At 47.3% G+C, this 19,473-nt stretch overlaps 1 protein-coding gene across 6 annotated transcripts in view; it reads right to left on the bottom strand.

The window, feature by feature from the left end:
* Positions 1-18,472, bottom strand: part of DIP2C (disco interacting protein 2 homolog C) — a 492,820-nt gene extending 474,348 nt beyond the window's left edge. For 5 of the 6 annotated variants that reach the window (XM_075587805.1, XM_075587809.1, XM_075587808.1 and 2 more), the window contains exon 1: positions 17,793-18,471. In XM_075587805.1, coding sequence (XP_075443920.1) covers positions 17,793-17,877 — 85 coding nt within the window. In that variant the 5' untranslated portion in view covers positions 17,878-18,471. Of the gene's footprint in view, positions 1-17,792 lie in introns of all 6 variants that reach the window. The other variant, XM_075587807.1, reaches the window with a different exon arrangement.
* Between the last annotated feature and the right edge of the window lie 1,001 nt (positions 18,473-19,473).

The raw sequence follows: 19,473 nt of genomic DNA, 5'->3' as shown, positions 1-19,473 counted from the left end.
TCTCTCTCTCTCATTCTCTCTCTCTCTCTCATTCTCTCTCTCTCTCATTCTCTCTCTCTCTCTCTCATTCTCTCTCTCTCTCATTCTCTCTCTCTCATTCTCTCTCTCTCATTCTCTCTCTCATTCTCTCTCTCTCTCTCTCATTCTCTCTCTCTCTCTCTCTCTCTCATTCTCTCTCTCTCTCTCTCATTCTCTCTCTCTCTCTCTCATTCTCTCTCTCTCTCTCTCTCTCATTCTCTCTCTCTCTCTCTCATTCTCTCTCTCTCTCTCTCATTCTCTCTCTCTCTCTCATTCTCTCTCTCTCTCTCTCATTCTCTCTCTCTCTCTCTCATTCTCTCTCTCTCTCTCTCTCTCTCATTCTCTCTCTCATTCTCTCTCTCATTCTCTCTCTCATTCTCTCTCTCATTCTCTCTCTCATTCTCTCTCTCATTCTCTCTCTCATTCTCTCTCTCTCCTCCCCACATTCTCTCTCCTCCCCACATTCTCTCTACTCCCATTCTCTCCCTCCCTCTCCTCTCCCCCATTCTCTGTCTCTCCTCCATTTTCTCTCTCTCCCCCCCCATTCTCTGTCTCTCTCCTCTCCCCCATTCTTTGTCTCTCTCCCCTCCCCCATTCTCTGTGTCTCTCCTCCATTTTCTGTCTCTCCCCCCCATTCTCTGTCTCTCTCATTCTCTCTCTCTCTCTACCCTCCATGCTCTCCCCCCCTATTCTGTGTCCCCTCCATTCTCTGTCTCTGCTCCATTCTCTCTATCTCTCCCCCCCATTCTCTCTCTCTCTCCCCTCCCCCATTCTCCGTGTCTGTCCTCCATTTTCTGTTTCTCTCCCCCCCATTCTCTGTCTCTCTCTCTCCCCCATTCTGTCTCAATCCCCCCATTCTCTGTGTCTTCCCCCATTCTCTCTCTCCCCACATTCTCTCGCTCTCTCTCCTCCCCACATTCTCTCTACTCCCATTCTCTCTCTCCTCCATTTTCTCTCTCTCCCCCCCCATTCTCTGTCTCTCTCCTCTCCCCCATTCTCTGTCTCTCTACCCCCCCCCCATTCTCTGTGTCTCTCTTCCATTTTCTGTCTCTCCCCCCCATTCTCTGTCTCCCCTCCATTCTGTCTCTCTCCCCCCATTCTCTGTGTCATCCCCCATTCTGTGAAACCCCCCCATTCTCTCTCTCTTGTCTATTCTCTCTCACTCTCTCCCCCCATTCTGTCTCCCCTCCCCACCATTCTCTTTCCCCCCCATTCTCTCTCTCTCTCTCTCCTCCCCCATTCTCTCCCCCCCTATTCTGTCTCCCCTCCATTCTCTGTCTCTCTCTCCCCTCCATTCTCTGTCTCTCTCCCCCCATTCTCTGTCACTCTCTCCCCCCATTCTCTCTCTCTCTACTCTCCATGCTCCCCGCCCCTATTCTCTCTCTCCCCTCCATTCTCTGTCTCTCTCTCCCCCCCATTCTCTGTCTCTCTCTCTCCCCCCCATTCTCTGTCACTCTCTCCCCCCATTCTCTCTCTCTCTACTCTCCATGCTCCCCGCCCCTATTCTCTCTCTCCCCTCCATTCTCTGTCTCTCTCTCCCCCCCATTCTCTGTCTCTCTCTCTCCCCCCCATTCTCTGTCTCTCTCTCCCCCCCATTCTCTGTCTCTCTCTACCCTCCATGCTCTCCCCCCCCCTATTCTCTGTCTCCCCTCCATTCTCTGTCCCTGTCTCCCCTCCATTCTCTGTCCCTGTCTCCCCTCCATTCTCTGTCCCTGTCTCCCCTCCATTCTCTGTCCCTGTCTCCCCTCCATTCTCTGTCCCTGTCTCCCCTCCATTCTCTGTCCCTGTCTCCCCTCCATTCTCTGTCCCTGTCTCCCCTCCATTCTCTGTCCCTGTCTCCCCTCCATTCTCTGTCCCTGTCTCCCCTCAATTCTCTGTCCCTGTCTCCCCTCAATTCTCTGTCCCTGTCTCCCCTCCATTCTCTGTCCCTGTCTCCCCTCCATTCTCTGTCCCTGTCTCCCCTCCATTCTCTGTCCCTGTCTCCCCTCCATTCTCTGTCCCTGTCTCCCCTCCATTCTCTGTCCCTGTCTCCCCTCCATTCTCTGTCCCTGTCTCCCCTCCATTCTCTGTCCCTGTCTCTCTCCCCCCATTCTCTCTTTTCCCCCATTCTCTCTCTCTCTCTCTCTCTCTCTCTCCCCCCCATTCTCTCTCTCTCTCTCTCTCTCTCTCTCTCTCCCCATTCTCTCTCTCTCTCCCCCCATTCTCTCTCTCTCTCTCTCTCCCCCCATTCTCTCTCTCTCTCCCCCATTCTCTCTCTCTCCCCCCCATTCTCTCTCTCCCCCCCATTCTCTCTCTCTCTCCCCCCCCCCCATTCTCTCTCTCTCCCCCCCACCATTCTCTCTCTCTCCCCCACCATTCTCTCTCTCCCCCCCACCATTCTCTCTCTCCCCCCCACCATTCTCTCTCTCCCCCCCCCATTCTCTCTCCCTCCCCCCCCCATTCTCTCTCCCCCCCATTCTCTCTCCCTCCCCCCCCCATTCTCTCTCCCCCCCCCATTCTCTCTCCCCCCCCCATTCTCTCTCCCCCCCCCCATTCTCTCTCCCCCCCCCCAATTCTCTCCCCCCCCCATTCTCTCTCTCCCCCCCCCCATTCTCTCTCTCTCCCCCCCATTCTCTCTCTCTCCCCCCCCCCCCCATTCTCTCTCTCTCTCTCTTCCCCCCATACTCGGCTCTCTACCCTCCATGCTCTCCCCTCCCCTCCATTCTCTGTCTCTCTCCCCTCCATTCTCCCCCCCCCCCCGATTCTGTCTCTCCCCCACCCATTCTGTCTCCCCCCCCCCACGCTGTGCCCCTCTCCCCACGCTGTGCCCCTCTCCCCACGCTGTGCCTCTCTCTGTGTCTCTCCCCATGCTGTGAATGTGCATCTCTCTGCCTCTCCCTATGCTGTGCCTGTGTGTGTCTCTCTGCCTCTCCCCATGCTGTGCCTGTGTGTGTCTCTCTCTCTCTGCCTCTCCCCATGCTGTGCCTGTGTGTGTCTCTCTCTCTGCCTCTCCCCATGCTGTGCCTGTGTGTGTCTCTCTCTGCCTCTCCCCATGCTGTGCCTGTGTGTGTCTCTCTCTGCCTCTCCCCATGCTGTGCCTGTGTGTGTCTCTCTCTCTGCCTCTCCCCATGCTGTGCCTGTGTGTGTCTCTCTCTGCCTCTCCCCATGCTGTGCCTGTGTGTGTCTCTCTCTCTCTGCCTCTCCCCATGCTGTGCCTGTGTGTGTCTCTCTCTCTCTGCCTCTCCCCATGCTGTGCCTGTGTGTGTCTCTCTCTCTGCCTCTCCCCATGCTGTGCCTGTGTGTGTGTCTCTCTCTCTGCCTCTCCCCATGCGGTGCCTGTGTGTGTGTCTCTGCCTCTCTCCATGCTGTGCCTGTGTGTGTCTCTCTCTCTGCCTCTCCCCATGCTGTGCCTGTGTGTCTCTCTCTCTGCCTCTCCCCATGCTGTGCCTGTGTGTGTCTCTCTCTCTGCCTCTCCCCATGCTGTGCCTGTGTGTCTCTCTCTCTGCCTCTCCCCATGCTGTGCCTGTGTGTCTCTCTCTCTCTGCCTCTCCCCATGCTGTGCCTGTGTGTCTCTCTCTCTCTGCCCATCCCCATGCTGTGCCTGTGTGTGTTCTCTCTCTGCCTCTCCCCATGCTGTGCTTGTGTGTGTGTCTCTCTCTCTGCCTCTCCCCATGCTGTGCCTGTGTGTGTGTCTCTCTCTCTGCCTCTCCCCATGCTGCGCCTGTGTGTGTGTCGCTCTCTCTCTGTGTCTCTCCCCATGCTGTGCCTGTGTGTGTGTCTCTCTCTGCCTCTCCCCATGCTGTGCCTGTGTGTGTGTCTCTCTCTGCCTCTCCCCATGCTGTGCCTGTGTGTGTGTCTCTCTCTCTGCCTCTCCCCATGCTGTGCCTGTGTGTGTGTCTCTCTCTCTCTGCCTCTCCCCATGCTGTGCCTGTGTGTCTCTCTCTCTCTCTGCCTCTCCCCATGCTGTGCCTGTGTGTGTTCTCTCTCTGCCTCTCCCCATGCTGTGCCTGTGTGTGTTCTCTCTCTGCCTCTCCCCATGCTGTGCCTGTGTGTGTTCTCTCTCTGCCTCTCCCCATGCTGTGCCTGTGTGTGTGTGTGTCTCTCTCTCTCAGCCTCTCCCCATGCTGTGCCTGTGTGTGTGTGTGTCTCTCTCTCTCTGCCTCTCCCCATGCTGTGCCTGTGTGTCTCTCTCTCTCTCTGCCTCTCCCCATGCTGTGCCTGTGTGTGTCTCTCTCTCTGCCTCTCCCCATGCTGTGCCTGTGTGTGTCTCTCTCTCTCTCTCTCCCTCTCCCCATGTTGTGCCTGTGTGTGTCTCTCTCTCTGCCTCTCCCCATGCTGTGCCTGTGTGTGTTCTCTCTCTGCCTCTCCCCATGTTGTGCCTGTGTGTGTGTCTCTCTCTCTGCCTCTCCCCATGCTGTGCCTGTGTGTGTGTGTGTGTGTCTCTCTCTCTCTGCCTCTCCCCATGCTGTGCCTGTGTGTGTCTCTCTCTCTGCCTCTCCCCATGCTGTGCCTGTGTGTGTGTCTCTCTCTCTGTGTCTCTCCCCATGCTGTGCCTGTGTGTGTTCTCTCTCTGCCTCTCCCCATGTTGTGCCTGTGTGTGTGTCTCTCTCTCTGCCTCTCCCCATGCTGTGCCTGTGTGTGTGTGTCTCTCTCTCTCTGCCTCTCCCCATGCTGTGCCTGTGTGTGTCTCTCTCTCTGCCTCTCCCCATGCTGTGCCTGTGTGTGTGTCTCTCTCTCTGCCTCTCCCCATGCTGTGCCTGTGTGTGTCTCTCTCTCTGCCTCTCCCCATGCTGTGCCTGTGTGTGTTCTCTCTCTGCCCCTCCCCATGCTGTGCCTGTGTGTGTGTCTCTCTCTGCCCCTCCCCATGCTGTGCCTGTGTGTGTCTCTCTCTGCCTCTCCCCATGCTGTGCCTGTGTGTGTCTCTCTCTCTGCCTCTCCCCATGCTGTGCCTGTGTGTCTCTCTCTGCCTCTCCCCATGCTGTGCCTGTGTGTGTCTCTCTCTCTGCCTCTCCCCATGCTGTGCCTGTGTGTCTCTCTCTGCCTCTCCCCATGCTGTGCCTGTGTGTGTCTCTCTCTCTGCCTCTCCCCATGCTGTGCCTGTGTGTGTCTCTCTCTCTGCCTCTCCCCATGCTGTGCCTGTGTGTGTGTCTCTCTCTCTCTCTCTCTGCCTCTCCCCGTGCTGTGCCTGTGTTCTCTCTGTGTCTCTCCCCCCCCCCACATTGTGTGTGTGAGTGTGTGTCTGTGTCCCCCATTCTGGACCATACCTGCATGGGTGGGGGAAGCCATCTTGAGCCCTGGCAGCAGACACTGGAAGTTCTCACTGACACTTCCGGGTCTCACTGCTGGGGCTCCGCAGCTTAGTCCCGGCCCCTGCTCTCCTCCATGCATTGTCTGCTCTCTGCTGCCCCCCCCCTGCTCTGATGGTCAAAAGCGGAACAGCAACAAAAAAACGGAACATTTTACAGCATGCAGGGCAGCCGGGACAGAGACTAAAAACCCGGGACAGAGGTTAAACAAACGGGACTGTCCCGGCTAAACCGGGACACCCTACTGTGACTATATACTGTATTACTCCTTAGTAAACAAAAGAAACCTCCGTTTGTTTACAGCACATTACAGGGATCAGCACTTTACAGATCAAAAGGAACAGGCACAACACTAAATAGTTTAAACAGGTTCAAAGGACATTTACAAACAGGGGGAGCAAGGAGGGCGATTTGATTTTGGAAAAACCTTGTGGCCAGCGTTATTTAGTATAAGAGTCATTGTGGCAAGGATAAGCCAAGCCAAAAAGCACCACTGATCAAGTGCTTTTACTAAACTATTAATTAATTTTATGCTTTAAGAGCAGAAAGGAATACGCTTTTATTTATTTTTCTAACATATACAGGTGATCCCCTTTTTTAGGGGAGGGGGAGAATCAGTCACTGAGATGTTTGGACAATAAAGCTATGATTATACAATACGTGAAGCTGTTTCTATAAGCATTTCCGAAAGGCCACAGACTCATAGGGCCAGCTGCTCAGCGCTCCGATATATCACGGCTAATAATGTGACGCCACAGTCAGCAGGACCGGACGTTATTTTAACATAGTATCCTCAGAGGTAATTGTATGCAAAAAACGCTCGACCGGCAGCTAATTTGCATAGGCTTAACAGCACATTATGGTAGCAGAACGCTCTGTAATCTTCCAATACAAACGTGACGTTATGCACTATTGAAGTTACTCCTATCCCAACCCTGAAAAAGGGCTTTTGCTGAAGCGGAGGTAAATAACGCTGGCAAATAACGCCTAGTTATTTAAATAAAGCCCTTCTGTGACGTTATAGCCAGACACTGCAAAAGCCCGATTTCAGTATCTGGATAGTAGTAGCGCCTACGTTTATGTATAACACATCGTTACGTCCCCGCGTTAACCGTAACAGATTTTAGTTGATATGCAATGTTACAATAACGCCTTATTTGCGTCCCCTTATCACCAACGCCCATTATATAGTTACACTATACGAGTGAAAACATGGCTTAACATTATGTTATTGTACTATGAAAACCCACAATTACCATCAACGTGATGTTACCTGTGGATATTATAACTTTCTATAGATGCCAGTGAAGAGAACATGTGTCAGTGGTCCTTTCAATCTGCTGCTCAGTGGCAGCATTCTTTGCCTACCCTGGACCCTGAAGAAACACTTAAATCTACTAATCAAAGCGTAGTGATACTGAAAAACATTCCAACTATTTACAAACCTACCGTGTCTCTCATCTAGAAAGAAAAGCCTCAGTATTCTCAAAAGAGCCTCCCTGCAGAAGTGCAACTATAGTAAATATACAATTCCATAGAAAAATATCCAACGTTTTGTACTTTTAGGCCTATGTGCAAGCAATTTCTGCTTTATTGAAAATCGTACAGTACTATATTGGTGAACCCCGCTTCAGCTAAATGTTAAGTAAATGTATGGGGGTACGGTGCTGATGGGTGACGTAATAAGTTAACAACATAGCAAAAAGAACCCACTTAAAGCACTCAATGACCCCTATGAAGTGTAATGATAATATTAAAAAATAATCTTTAATGCTAAACTAATTAAAATAATGGGTGTTAAAATACATCAAATGACACACATATATGTTAACCCTAAGATGAGTATATATGACACTCCGGGTTAATGTAATAGAGGGACAGTTTGAGGTGAATTAGATCAAACGTGTCCAGAGAACTGATATGCAGTATTCCCTAATAGTGGTAGTTAGGTATAAGCAAAGCTGGGGAGGGGCTGAAAAATCACCTGTCTAGGTAAAAAACAGGTCTCAAGGTGATAGTAGTGGAAATGTGAGACTGGTCAAAACGTAGCTATATATAGGCACGAAATAAATGCACACCAATCAGTGTGTGCTCACTAGGTATATAATATATTGCTTCAATGATGGAAGATCAATACTGTATATTCTCCCACATGTGACCACCTAGAATAACAGCTAATAAACTCCAAACGAATAAAGAGCTGGCTGTAATACACAGAACACAAATACTATGGCTAATAGGTTCCTATAAACGGTGTGGCTGTTGGTATACCTATGCACATATTCATGAATGTGCTACCACCGTTAGGAATGCTTCTGCCACTAATATAGCTGTGTATAAGTATAACGAGACCTGTCTAGAGTGTCAAACAAGTCCCAAGGTGGACCACTGGGGAAATAGGAGATATGAGACCAATCGTAGTCCTACTAATAAGCAATATGTACGCACTGATCAAGGGGTGCACTCAGCATATAATATATTAATCCACAAATGGATAGTCAGTCACACATACCCCACAAGCAAAACACCTAAAAATCAGATGATAAACTCCAGGATGTTATATAACTAGCTGTCAACAATTAACATAAATACCATGGCTACTAGACTCCTATGAACGGTGTGGCATGTGTATACCTGTGCACACATTCATGAATGCGCTTCCACCGTCAGGAGTGCCAATACCACTAATATAACAGTGTATCCAAAGAGTTAAAGCAGCCCCAACCTCACCTAACGCTGCCGAGTCACCACACAGGCTCCTGCCCAGGATAGAAGGGAGTACACGCGTGCAGTCTAGCAGCTCATTGCTCTGCAATTCAGAAGGCTGCCACGGAAGTACTGACTGCGCGTGTGCACGTGACAGATGCCGACGCGCGCGTTTCGTGATTAGAAACACTTTCTCAAGGCTCAGTGAATCGGCAAGTTGAATTAATTATGAATGAGTTTCACTCATAGGAAGGTACGTACTCGGGCTTAAAAAGGGGGTGGTTCTATTTGTATTAAAAAAAATATAGATTTGAAGCAGGGGTTCTCTGGAGCTGAACAGCATTAATTTCAGCTATGGGGACCCCCTACTTCTCGAGATGCTACCGGGGGCACCTTCAGAGGTAGTATCTCCGACTGTTTAAATCTCCCACAGCACGGCAACCAATAGGAAGCTGCAGCGTCATCCGTAGAGGCGTCCTATTGGCCCGCGTTCTGCAGGAGATTAAAAAGCCACAGATCACCGGCAGCACCTACAGAGGTAAGAAATACAGGAAGCAGGGAGTCTCTGTGGTTTAAATTAACCACCTTTAAGCCCCACCTTAAAACACACGTGCTTAAGGAAGCATATGAGTAGCTCCATGGCTAATAATTAACACCTCATACATAAACCATGGCCCCTGGCAGACGCACTTACCAGAACGCCCTCCTACTGTCTCTGTACGTTCTCCCTACCAATTAGATTGTAAGCTCTTCGGAGCAGGGACTCCTTTTCCTAAATGTTACTTTTATGTCTGAAGCACTTCTTCCCATTATGTGTTATTTGTATTATGTTATTTATATGATTATCACGTGTACTACTGCTGTGAAGCGCTATGTACATTAATGTTGCTATACAGGCATACCCCGCATTAACATACGCAACGGGCCCAGAGCATGTATGTAAAGCACTACCTTTTCCCCCACTTATCGATGCTTCGGTACAGGTAGGGAGCCGGTATTGCTGTTCAGGACGTGCTGACAGGCGCATGTGCGAGCTGCTGTTTGGCTACTGGGCGAGGGGAATCTGCGCGTCAATGCTACGGCGGTCTGTAGGGCAGAATAAGTGTCTGTACTCGCGAGCGTACGGACACAGGGGTATGGTGCTATTGAAAATATGCCCCTACTCGCGAGTGTCCTTAAACCGGGGTATGCCTGTATAAATAAAGACATACATAAATACAACCTGGTTCAGCTCTGGATACCCCCTGCTTTTTACCTATTAAAAAAAAGCAGCATTGCGCGGAATGTTTCTTTAATGCGCTCAGACTTGGCGATGCTCCCACAGCTTGAAGTCACAATTATGCAATTAGATTTTAAACTTTGTCTCAGATCCCCTCCACCCTCCCCACAAAAAAACAAAAAAAAATCACTCAATTGTGGCTTTGAAGGGACAGTTGCAGTCCCATCTGGAAACTAGAGTGATCTGATTGTAATATGTTTCCATGTTAAATGTAAGTGATACGCACCTTTAAAAAGTATTTAACAAAAAACATCTTCAAACATTTAAGGATTGATAAAACCTGCTAAGGAATCCTATTACATTTGATGTGCATTTTATTTGTTCTACTTACTACAGACTGTCCCTTTAAATATTGTCAGCTATAAATCATTTACTTCGACCATTGCCTGAATCAAAAAGATTGCTCTCATTTGAAATGGTCAGCATGTGGACGCTTTGAGATTAGGCGTCAGTCTACAGGCTTGAAATCAGTATCTATGTCCTCGCATGCAACACAGCCCATTGTGGCGACCTCAACCCAAAGCTTGCCAGCCCCATGGCCCCAAACAGTTATTGTCCTCTGTGAGGCCCTTTTTTCATTCATAGTGAATATAACAGTGACCCTGACAAGCCAAGAAGAGAGTGTGAGCAAGGGAATTAACTGTGCTCAACACTGGACTGAGACTCGGGCCAAGATAAGGAATAACACACAGCTGCCAACTCCCCCTTGTATTGTGTTGACACTCGAAGGGCATTGACAGAGCAAATGGACAAATCACATGGTGGAAGAGCATATGCAAACGAGAAAGGTGTCAAAGAGGAGTCACAGGCAATTTCAAGGGTACCTCTAACAATCTCTCAAAGATACAATCCCACCAACACATGATGTTGTTGTGCAGAGATTTTAATCAAGCAAGCTCTTTTGTGGCAAAATAGGTTTCCCAAATACACCCATACAATATTAAATGGGAGTGTTTTAATGCAGGTTTGTGGAACCATCGACAGTGTACTAGCTTACATGCAAGTATGGTGAGCAGGAGGGCAATGAGGTTCTTTTTAAGACATTGATTTCACGTTATTTCCCACAGATAGGGACTGGTGGTAAAAGCAACAAAGTACCCATCTGCTTTACATTAAGCATCAGCATGGTAACATACAGGAAAGCTTTAAAAAATGAATAAAATTGGTTGGATGTCTTTAATCTTCTTGCACGTCCCCAGTTTACTGTTGAGGGTTCAGTCGTGGGCTACAAGCAGAGTAATTCATTTCAAAAGGGTCTCAATGAGGAACTGCCTTACTTCCTATCAGCAAACGTTTAACTTATGGCAAATCTCCTCCATCCCCCACACAACCTTATCTTCTCTGTTTTCCCAAAGATCACATATAACAAACCCTGTGAGTATTTTACATGCTGATCTAATAAAATCTGGAACAAACTGCACAACACCTGGTGATGAATGCTTGATGGAACTCTGCTGTTGCAGCTAAACTGAAAGCAGTGAATTGGTTGATAAGACAGCTGTTTGATAAGGCTGACTATTTACACAGCATCACCTACAATACATTTCAGGAACTTACAGCAGTGAAAAAAAAAAAAAAGTCAAATGCAGCAGTTGACTGGATTGCGAGTAGCTATGCAGCATCCTCTGTCATAGAAAGGGGTTAACCGCTCCTATTGGGTCTAGGAAACAAGTGATTTGTCTGATCAGTTCCCTGCTTCCCCTCGCTCCCAACCATACTGCGGTTTGAATTCCAGTACGCTTCCAAGCAATATAGATGTCTGCCCAGAGTGGCATGTTCATTGCATCAGCCCAAGGAAGCCGGAGCGGATCAGCTGCACAGTAAGTGGCTGACAGTGGAAATATCCCAGGCCGTTTCAGGGAACACTGGCAAAGCTTTCCATGCTGCAATCCCACAGAAACGTTCTACTGGAGAAGCTAGACATGGAAAGCATTTTTTTCCATTCAACATCAACACCAGTTCTTTACAAATATAAATCCTGAAATATCCTTTAAACCTGACCTGTTGGTGGCCCTTGAGGACAGCAGCTGGCCATCCCTGGCCTAGCTCAACCCGTCAACATGTTGCAGCCCCCATTAGGCAGCAAAAAGGGTTTATTTTCAATTAATTTTCTTTCTACATATTTTTGTAAAGCGCGTCCTGAAAGTAGTCATAGGTTGTATAAATGGCAAAGTTTACTTTTCCAGAGATATTTTGTTTTAAAGAATCACGGATTCTTCAATAGGGGTGTGTGCTTGTCAGTCACGTATCACCCTGCCGCTACTAGAGGACCAATAAGGAGATTAAGTGGGAAGGGATAGGCATTCTGCCTGTGCAAGACCCTGCTTGAGTGTTGAGCAGGGTTTCTGAAACAGTGTTTGGCTCTCCCACGATAAAGCTCCCTATAAAAATAAATCAGACACATCTAATTATTTTAAAATACTTTGAGCAATAATCACCAAGATGTAATCCCTTAAACATGTTTGGTCCATGAACACTGCACCTTTAACCGCTTTACTAGTGAAGGGTTTATCAAAAATATGTGGGTGGCATAGTTAAAATCCACAATATGTTAAAAATGCATGGGTACCGCAGAGCAGAATAGTTATGACATTCCCACAAGGCCTCCCAAATGTTACACTGAATGTCCTCACACCCTGATTAAGTCCTTAACAGCTGACTGAAAACTGCACTCCCTCTGTCCACATATTCAGTCAGGTCAACCCTTTCACTGCCAGAATGTGCCTGTAGCACGAGGACTTTCATGTAAAAAGCAGGACTGGGGCAAAGAAAACATGAAGGGGGAGATTGTAAACTCTTCATGGAAAGGATTAATTGAATTTTTAATACACACACGTGCAAAAGTATCTATACACACACACAACCAACATATATTTATGTGGTTTATATACAAAAGGATTACAAGTATGATGAATGGTTTGCCTGAACAGAGGGGGGGGGGGGGGTGGGTGTGTGTGTGTGTGTCACTTGATACACTTCAGGACTTGGGTTTCACTCCATTACTTTATCTATGGAGTTGCATAAACTAATGTCCTATAATTCTGTTTGGCCCTAATTGTACTGAAATACACTTATTTTACTGGTCTAAAGCAGTGCTTTTTAAAAAAAAAATTGTTTTGTTAAGGAACCCTATGTGAAATTCTGAGAAACCCCAACCCTCTCTAATAGCACATCTGAGATGGGATACATTCTAAGGAACCCCAATCCTCTCCAATAGCGCATCTAAGATCAGATGTAAAGGTAGTCCTCGCTATCCAACGTTTCATTTTACAACGAATGGCATATCCAACGCTTTACAATCCAACCCTAAGGGCCGTTATCCGACACCTGAATGCGTTATCCAACGCCCACCGCCACTGATTAACATGGGACTCACTTTACAACTGTTTCACTATCCAATGCTACTTCCAAAACGGATTCCGTTGGATAACCGAGGACTGCCTGTATTGTAAGAAATCCCAAACCTCTCTAATAGCGCGTCTGAGATCAGATGCATTGTAAGGAACCCCAACCCTCTCTAATAGCGCGTCTGAGATCAGATGCATTGCAAATTCTTCTGTATTTGGTACAATTTTCACATGACCTTAAAATTGTAGGGAACCTTTTAGGGATTCTCAGGAAACCCTGGTTGAAAAACACTGGTCTAAATAGAGGTTAGTTCCCTGCTTAAAGCCAGATTGTTTACTCTACACATGATTGTTTTGCATCTGCCTAATGTACTTGAATTGCTTTTACATACCAGCTTCAGAAATGCTTATGTTCATTTCTACCACATATAATTATGTTACACATACCTGCAAGTACTGTATTAAAATGATATGTATAAATATGTATTTACACACAAAGGGTATATGTCTTCTATTTAGATAAGATTGATTATATCTACCATCTTTGTTTATAGAGCACCATCCATGTACATAGTGCGTCACAGCAGTAATACACGTGACATGTTAATATAACACATAATGGAAATAAGCGCTTCAGGAAAAAGTAACATTAGGAAAGGAGTCCCTGCCCTGAAGAGCTTACAATCTAAATGGTAAGTTAGATGTGTACACAGACACATTTTATATATTGCCACTGAATAGTGTGCGTCATGCAATGTATCCAAATGTATCCTAGAAATGTTTGTGAGTATTGGAACCTGGAATGCAGCGTGGGTTTTACTGGCCTAATCTCTCCCTTATCCTGGTTGATGTTCTGACAGGAAGAGGTATGAATAAATCTGATTACCTTTAGGGTAGAGCAAACAAGACTCAATCACCACTACCAGGTCTGATCCGGAGTAAGATATTTAGCATCAGCAATTATATACAGTAGCACACAACACCGTCACACATTAAATACAGCACTTTGCCATTTGCTCAGTAACCGCAAATCAAACCAACTTGTGTCCTTGTGATAAGGACCTCTCTGCCCCTTTCCATCTGTGAGGTCCCCAATTTATATGAGAACAAAGTAACACACTTTGAAAATGATTTTACACGCGTATATTTGCTTTTTTTTCCTCCGTTTTAAAAAAAGACCCCTGGAGTTAAATCCCGCACTAAAGCCCTTTTCCTGCGCTTTGCAATACGTTACAGACCTCTTAATAATCAGCAAAAGAATATGCATTTAAACTGCTTCTTTTAAAAAAAAACCCATGTGAAAAATCTCACTGCATGTGAACCCCTCTAGTGCTGGAGTGCACATTGCAGGAAGGGTTAAAGGAACACGTTTAGCTGCAAGGCATCCCATCCCTTGGCCGGCTGTCAGGATCCCCGCTCCCCTCCCTTTTAAAGTGTTAAAAAAAGGAATACAAAAAGTCAACATGCTCCTAGCTCCTCCCAGCTGCTGATGGAACTGGCATGGGCTGAATTTACTTTCTTGGCAGGGAGCCGTCTGAAAACCGTTACAAAGAGAGCGAGAAGCCAAAAAGGAGGAGATCTAGAAACCCTTTCTAATCTCAGAACCAGCAGATTTGTTGCGACCCGAAAAGGCCAGGAGGAGACTAAGTAACCTCAAGATGTTCAGTGAAGCCAGAGAATGTTTGAGGTCTCTCCCTTGGGACGGGAAGTGCTTGAATTATAATTTATAAAAGACCGATTAACTGGTTATCCCAAACACACCCCCCCCCCCCCCCACCACCACCACCAGCCTTCTACTAACAGAGGGGGGGAAACAAAAGAGACCTAAAACATGCCTTTTGGTCCTCCTAATAATGACAGCTGATGACCCTATGACCTTCCTATGGTTCCCCAGGTTTTTTTTCTCCCAATTCCCAGACAACACTATTGTATTCGACGCCTCAGTTAGTTATTCCTCTGGGTTAGGCAGCAATATACAAAATCATCATCCAGGCATGTATAATTTTATCAGTAGATTTTGGGTTCCTTCATTTCTACTTAGCGGGGACAATGGGATTGTGTGCTGGGCAGCAGACGTGTGTAGAGACACTCAGCGTAATGTTCATTTTTGGATGTGGGTGGTGGAGTAAAATGGTCCCGCTCAAACCTTCTCCTCAGTCGTTAAAAAGGACTGATTTGCCTAGACAGGGAAGTGCAGTAATAGTAGGGTCTACTGTAGACTTACAATGACCCTAACCCAGGGGTGGGTAACACCAGTTCAAGGTCCACCAAGAGGTCAGGTTTTAAGGATATCCCTCCTTCAGCACAGTTGGCTCAGTCTTTGACTGAGCCACTTGTGCTGAAGCAGGGATATCCTTAAAACCTGACCTGTGGGTGGCCTTTGAGGACTGGAGTTGCCCACCACTGCCCTAACTCATTCAGAGGGGAGGGGTGGGGGAGAAAGGGCATGCAGTGTATATGGCTTTACACTACATCCACCAGTCCCTTCATTGCCAGCCTGCATCCCCTCTGGCCTCAAAGGGGTTAAATGCAACTACAGCGTTCTTCCCATCCTTGATTTCCCCTTGAATTCAATTAATATTTTATTAAAACCCAGCACAAAATGTCACTGTAGATTTTAAAACAAACATTGTTGGGGTATTCAAAAGTCCCTGTGCATGGCCACCGAGTGTGGAACATTCGACTGATTCCCCATCAGCACAGACTAGCTCAAGAACACGCAGGGAACAAACAGGAGATGGAACTGAATAGCACACAGGGCCCTTGACATTGACTCCGAGCATGCAGTGTATATCCTAATTGATAAAGGCAGATTGCTGTTACCATAACTGCATAATCCACACTTCTTGTTTTGACATCATGGCATCATTATATATTCCATACAGAACAGGCCAGAAGCCGCACCTTCTAACGCTTCACATCCCCTTCCCATGGCAGAGGGGCTGTACACGGCGGTGTTGCAGTCCCCTCTGGCAGCAAAGGGGACATGACATTGGGAAAGGATTATTTCTTCTCCCTCGTACAGTTTCTCTCATTTTGGGATTACAGTCGGGGTGGGTAAGAGAGCGAGGGAGGAGCATGTTGCTACTGTATGTGTGCTAGCTTCCTACACGCGACCCGGAATCTCTACTCTTATATCAATGACCCCTCCCCAGTTCTCTTTTACACAAAACCAGTCTATTGGAAATGATAGATGGCATATAAGTAGGGAGTTTGAAATAAATAAAAAAAAAAAAGGGGGGATATTTTGAACATTATTTGATATTCTTTAAAAATTGTTTTGAGATTATATACTAGTTGAAAAAACTGACGCTTAAAAGAAAAAAGATACAGTATATACACACACACACGTGTGTATACTGTAAGGAAGTGTTTTTCAAAGCTGGAGTGAGTGGGCTTTTTAAAGATGGACACCTTTGAAATGAAGATGCTGCTGGAGGTTGCCATGGCGATGTGTGCAGCAGTTTGAGGCCTCTGCTTTAGATGCTGAATGCTGCAATCGGCATTGCTCCAAATATAACAAAAAAGGTGACATTACGGATTATTTATTTTACATAATATTTATTTAGATTTTTGTCAATTATTTGTGGGGTTTTTTAATTGCAGTTGTGAGAGGAGCTTTATTCCACATATTACATCGATAGCAAGGGTACATCCCAGTCAAAGTATACCTAGAGGGATGCAGAAGATTTACAAGGGGGCTCAGTGACATTAAAGAGAAATAATAATAATAATAATAATAATAATATATATATATACAAATACACACACACACACATATACAGTGGCTAAAAATATGAAGCACACTGTGACCAAATAGGCAGAAATAAGGGAAATGTGACAGAACAGCAGTTTTCCTGCATCAATAACCCAAGTTAGTAAATGACACTATTAGGAATCCTTATTATATTACATGGGATTTTGGGGGTGGGGGGAAGATTCAAACCTTGGTCAATTTCCTTTGCGCATCAAGAAGAAAAGGGGGACCACCAAAGGCAAAATAAATGGAAGGAAGAGGGGGGTGAGTAACCTTAACCCTTTTGCTGCCAAATGGGCCTACATCACATGGCAATGGTGTTGCAGGCCCCTCTGGCAGTGAAGGAGTTAAATATACAAAACCTACAATTTATTTGGGGGGGGGGGGGGGAACTGAAACCACTTTCGTGCTTATAAGAAAGAAACACCATCGTAGTGTTTTATTATTAACATCACTATGACCCAAACAAGTATAAAGGATTTTTCAGGCTACAATAAAAATGGTCATGGTCCCCCGTGGGCAGGAGATGCGGAGATCCTGGGAAGGACATGCTGCCCCACTGCCCATTAGATTTTGTTTTAGGATATGAATATTTTCCCACGTCTCCAATCCCACAACATCAACACTCCAGTCTCGGCGCAACACAAGCGCTGGGACGCTGCGTCTCAGCGGATACAACCCCGCCGGCGAAATATCAAGCGCCTTCCAAGCACAAAGGCCGACATTCCCAACAGGTAAATACACGACTCGAATGGCAGCCAAAGCCGAATCGGTGGGCGGGTGGGAGCGCATAAGGTGGTGCTGCACCCCCACACCTGAGATTCCCATAACAAAAACCTAACCAATCAACAGTCGCGACAATGATGTTGCACACCCATCACCGGCTTCAAGGCACCAGTACCATCTCTAGCGTTAGCATCGCGCCCCCCCGCCCCCTCACTTTAACCCTTTCTCTGCCAGAGGGGCCTGCAACGAGAAGGTTAACCAATTCATTTACCAGCAAGGCATTATAAAAATAAATTTTCAATTAAAAAAAAAAGAAGGTGTAATTAATGCATTGGTGACCACTCTGGCAGCATAAGGGGTTAACCCGAGCCTTGTAAAACCAACATGAAGGTGCTATGTAGGGATGCATGATGGAGTATCCTCTGCGGTACCAGTGAAAGGGATGGAAAAGGCTGCTGGGGGAATGGGGAGCAGGAGTCAAAATCCCAGAGAGAGTGTGTGTGCTAATGTCACTTCCCTGTATGTGGCTGTGCAGATACCCCCCCACCCTCCTCCTCTCTCAGCATCCGAGCCTCCCTCCATCACCCCGGGCAAAAAGAGGCAGAGAATGAGAAGAACATTAAGAAACCAGCGTCAATTTGAGGGGGGAGGTTGGGTTTTTTTTTTGTTTTTACCTTCAGACAGCTCCAGCTCCAGCTCCGCCAGCCGGGCTCTCACCTCCAGGGGAAGGGACACGCTGTCCATGCTGCGGTCTGCCATTCTCCGCTTAGTTAGATCGCTTTTATTCGCACCCCTCCTTATTTGTGTGTGTGTGTGTGTGTGTCTTTGTTCAATGCGATGCGGTCCTCATTCAGCGAGGCATCGGGGGGGGGGGGAAGCGGACCAGGGACGGGCAGAGGAAACGCACGGATTTACTGCTGTGCTGCTCCTGCTCTCTCCTCCTCCTCCTCCCTCTGCCGGGTCTTGTTTGCAGGGAAACTCATAGAAGGTGGTTGCAAATTTTTCCCCCTCCTCTCTCTTTGCTTTCTCTCCTCCTCCCTCACCCTCCCCTCTAAATCCTTTTTTTTTCTTTTCTCTCCGTGTTCTTCCCTTTACAGGCTGCAGGACACCAGGGCCGGTGTGACAAGAGGCACAAACGTTTTATTTCTGTGGAGAGCACACACAGTGAGCGGGCACCCGGCAGCTTTTGCAGATCACTCTGTATCAGCGGCTTGCAGCGCTGCCTGCTCTGTGCAGTAGGAGGGGCTCGCAAGAGACACAGTGTCATGCACTGCAGCCCCCCTCACACTGCACATTGCAGTGGTGAAGCCCAATGTGTCTTTTGCCACCCAAGCCTCGCTCTGTGCATGTGTGCTGGGTCTCCCTTCTTTTTTTTTTTTTTTTTTTTTTTGGTGCATGGGTTTTTTTTTTTTTTTGGTCCACACCATATGTGAAGCCTTCCATTGGTGCTGGTCCCACGTGGACATCTAGTCATGTGAGCCCAGGATTTAAATTATAAGCCGTGCTTCCACATTCACATTTCCTGGTTCTAAATCCTACATTTCCTTGGTGCAGGGTTTGCATTTCCTGCACAAATATTACCCAAGTTTTGCAAAAAAAAAAAGGAGGCGGTGAGTGCAAATTGGTAGAGTTGTACCATGAACAAGAGACAGTGAGCTCTGTGTGATTCCATGCATTCTGTCAACTGTTCTCTAGTTAATAAAACACTCGCACTCCTGGGGAGGGGAAGGGCTTTGCTGCAGCTTACTTGGCTCTGTGCTATATGTGTACTGTGAGAGGGAGGGAGGGAGTGTAGTATATGTAACTGTGTCTTTAAAAGTAGTTGTAATCTTAGATACTAGGGGGCGCTTTGTGTTCCTTGCTGTGCTACAGTTAAGTTCTGTAATGGCTGCAGACTCAACAACAGTAGTATGCAGTCTGCATGCACTATTTAATTTATATGTTGTGTAACATGGTTGGCCACCCTGCCTCGCTTTCCCCCCTGTCACATACGTCCTTAGCAGTCTAGGCTGTGACTGGCAGTCCTGTGGGAAATTGACCCCCTCATGCTACACTCTGAGTGACAGAGGAGGTGGTAATTCATGGTCTGTGTACAGCCTATCAGGGTACAGACCTTGAGCCCGCCCTTCTAGTTCCTCAGGGAGGCAGTACCAAAAGATAGGTGTCTGCTTCCAACCTTCCTAAGGAGTGGAAGTGTGTGACCTCTCCTCCCGGCTGGGAGTGAGAGGCCAGTCAGCCCCTCATGGACTGACTGGGCCAGAAAGATCTGAGGCTCTCCAATGCAGAGTACACACCATCCAGAGACCTGGGATTCTCTGAGACCCCTGAAGCTGCTGTAAGACAACCTGCTGCAGT

Source organism: Ascaphus truei, chromosome 2 (assembly GCF_040206685.1).
Source record: "Ascaphus truei isolate aAscTru1 chromosome 2, aAscTru1.hap1, whole genome shotgun sequence".
NCBI lineage: Eukaryota > Metazoa > Chordata > Amphibia > Anura > Ascaphidae > Ascaphus > Ascaphus truei.
The sequence above is the reverse complement of the archived record's forward strand: the minus strand, read 5'-3'. Positions and strand labels throughout refer to the sequence as shown.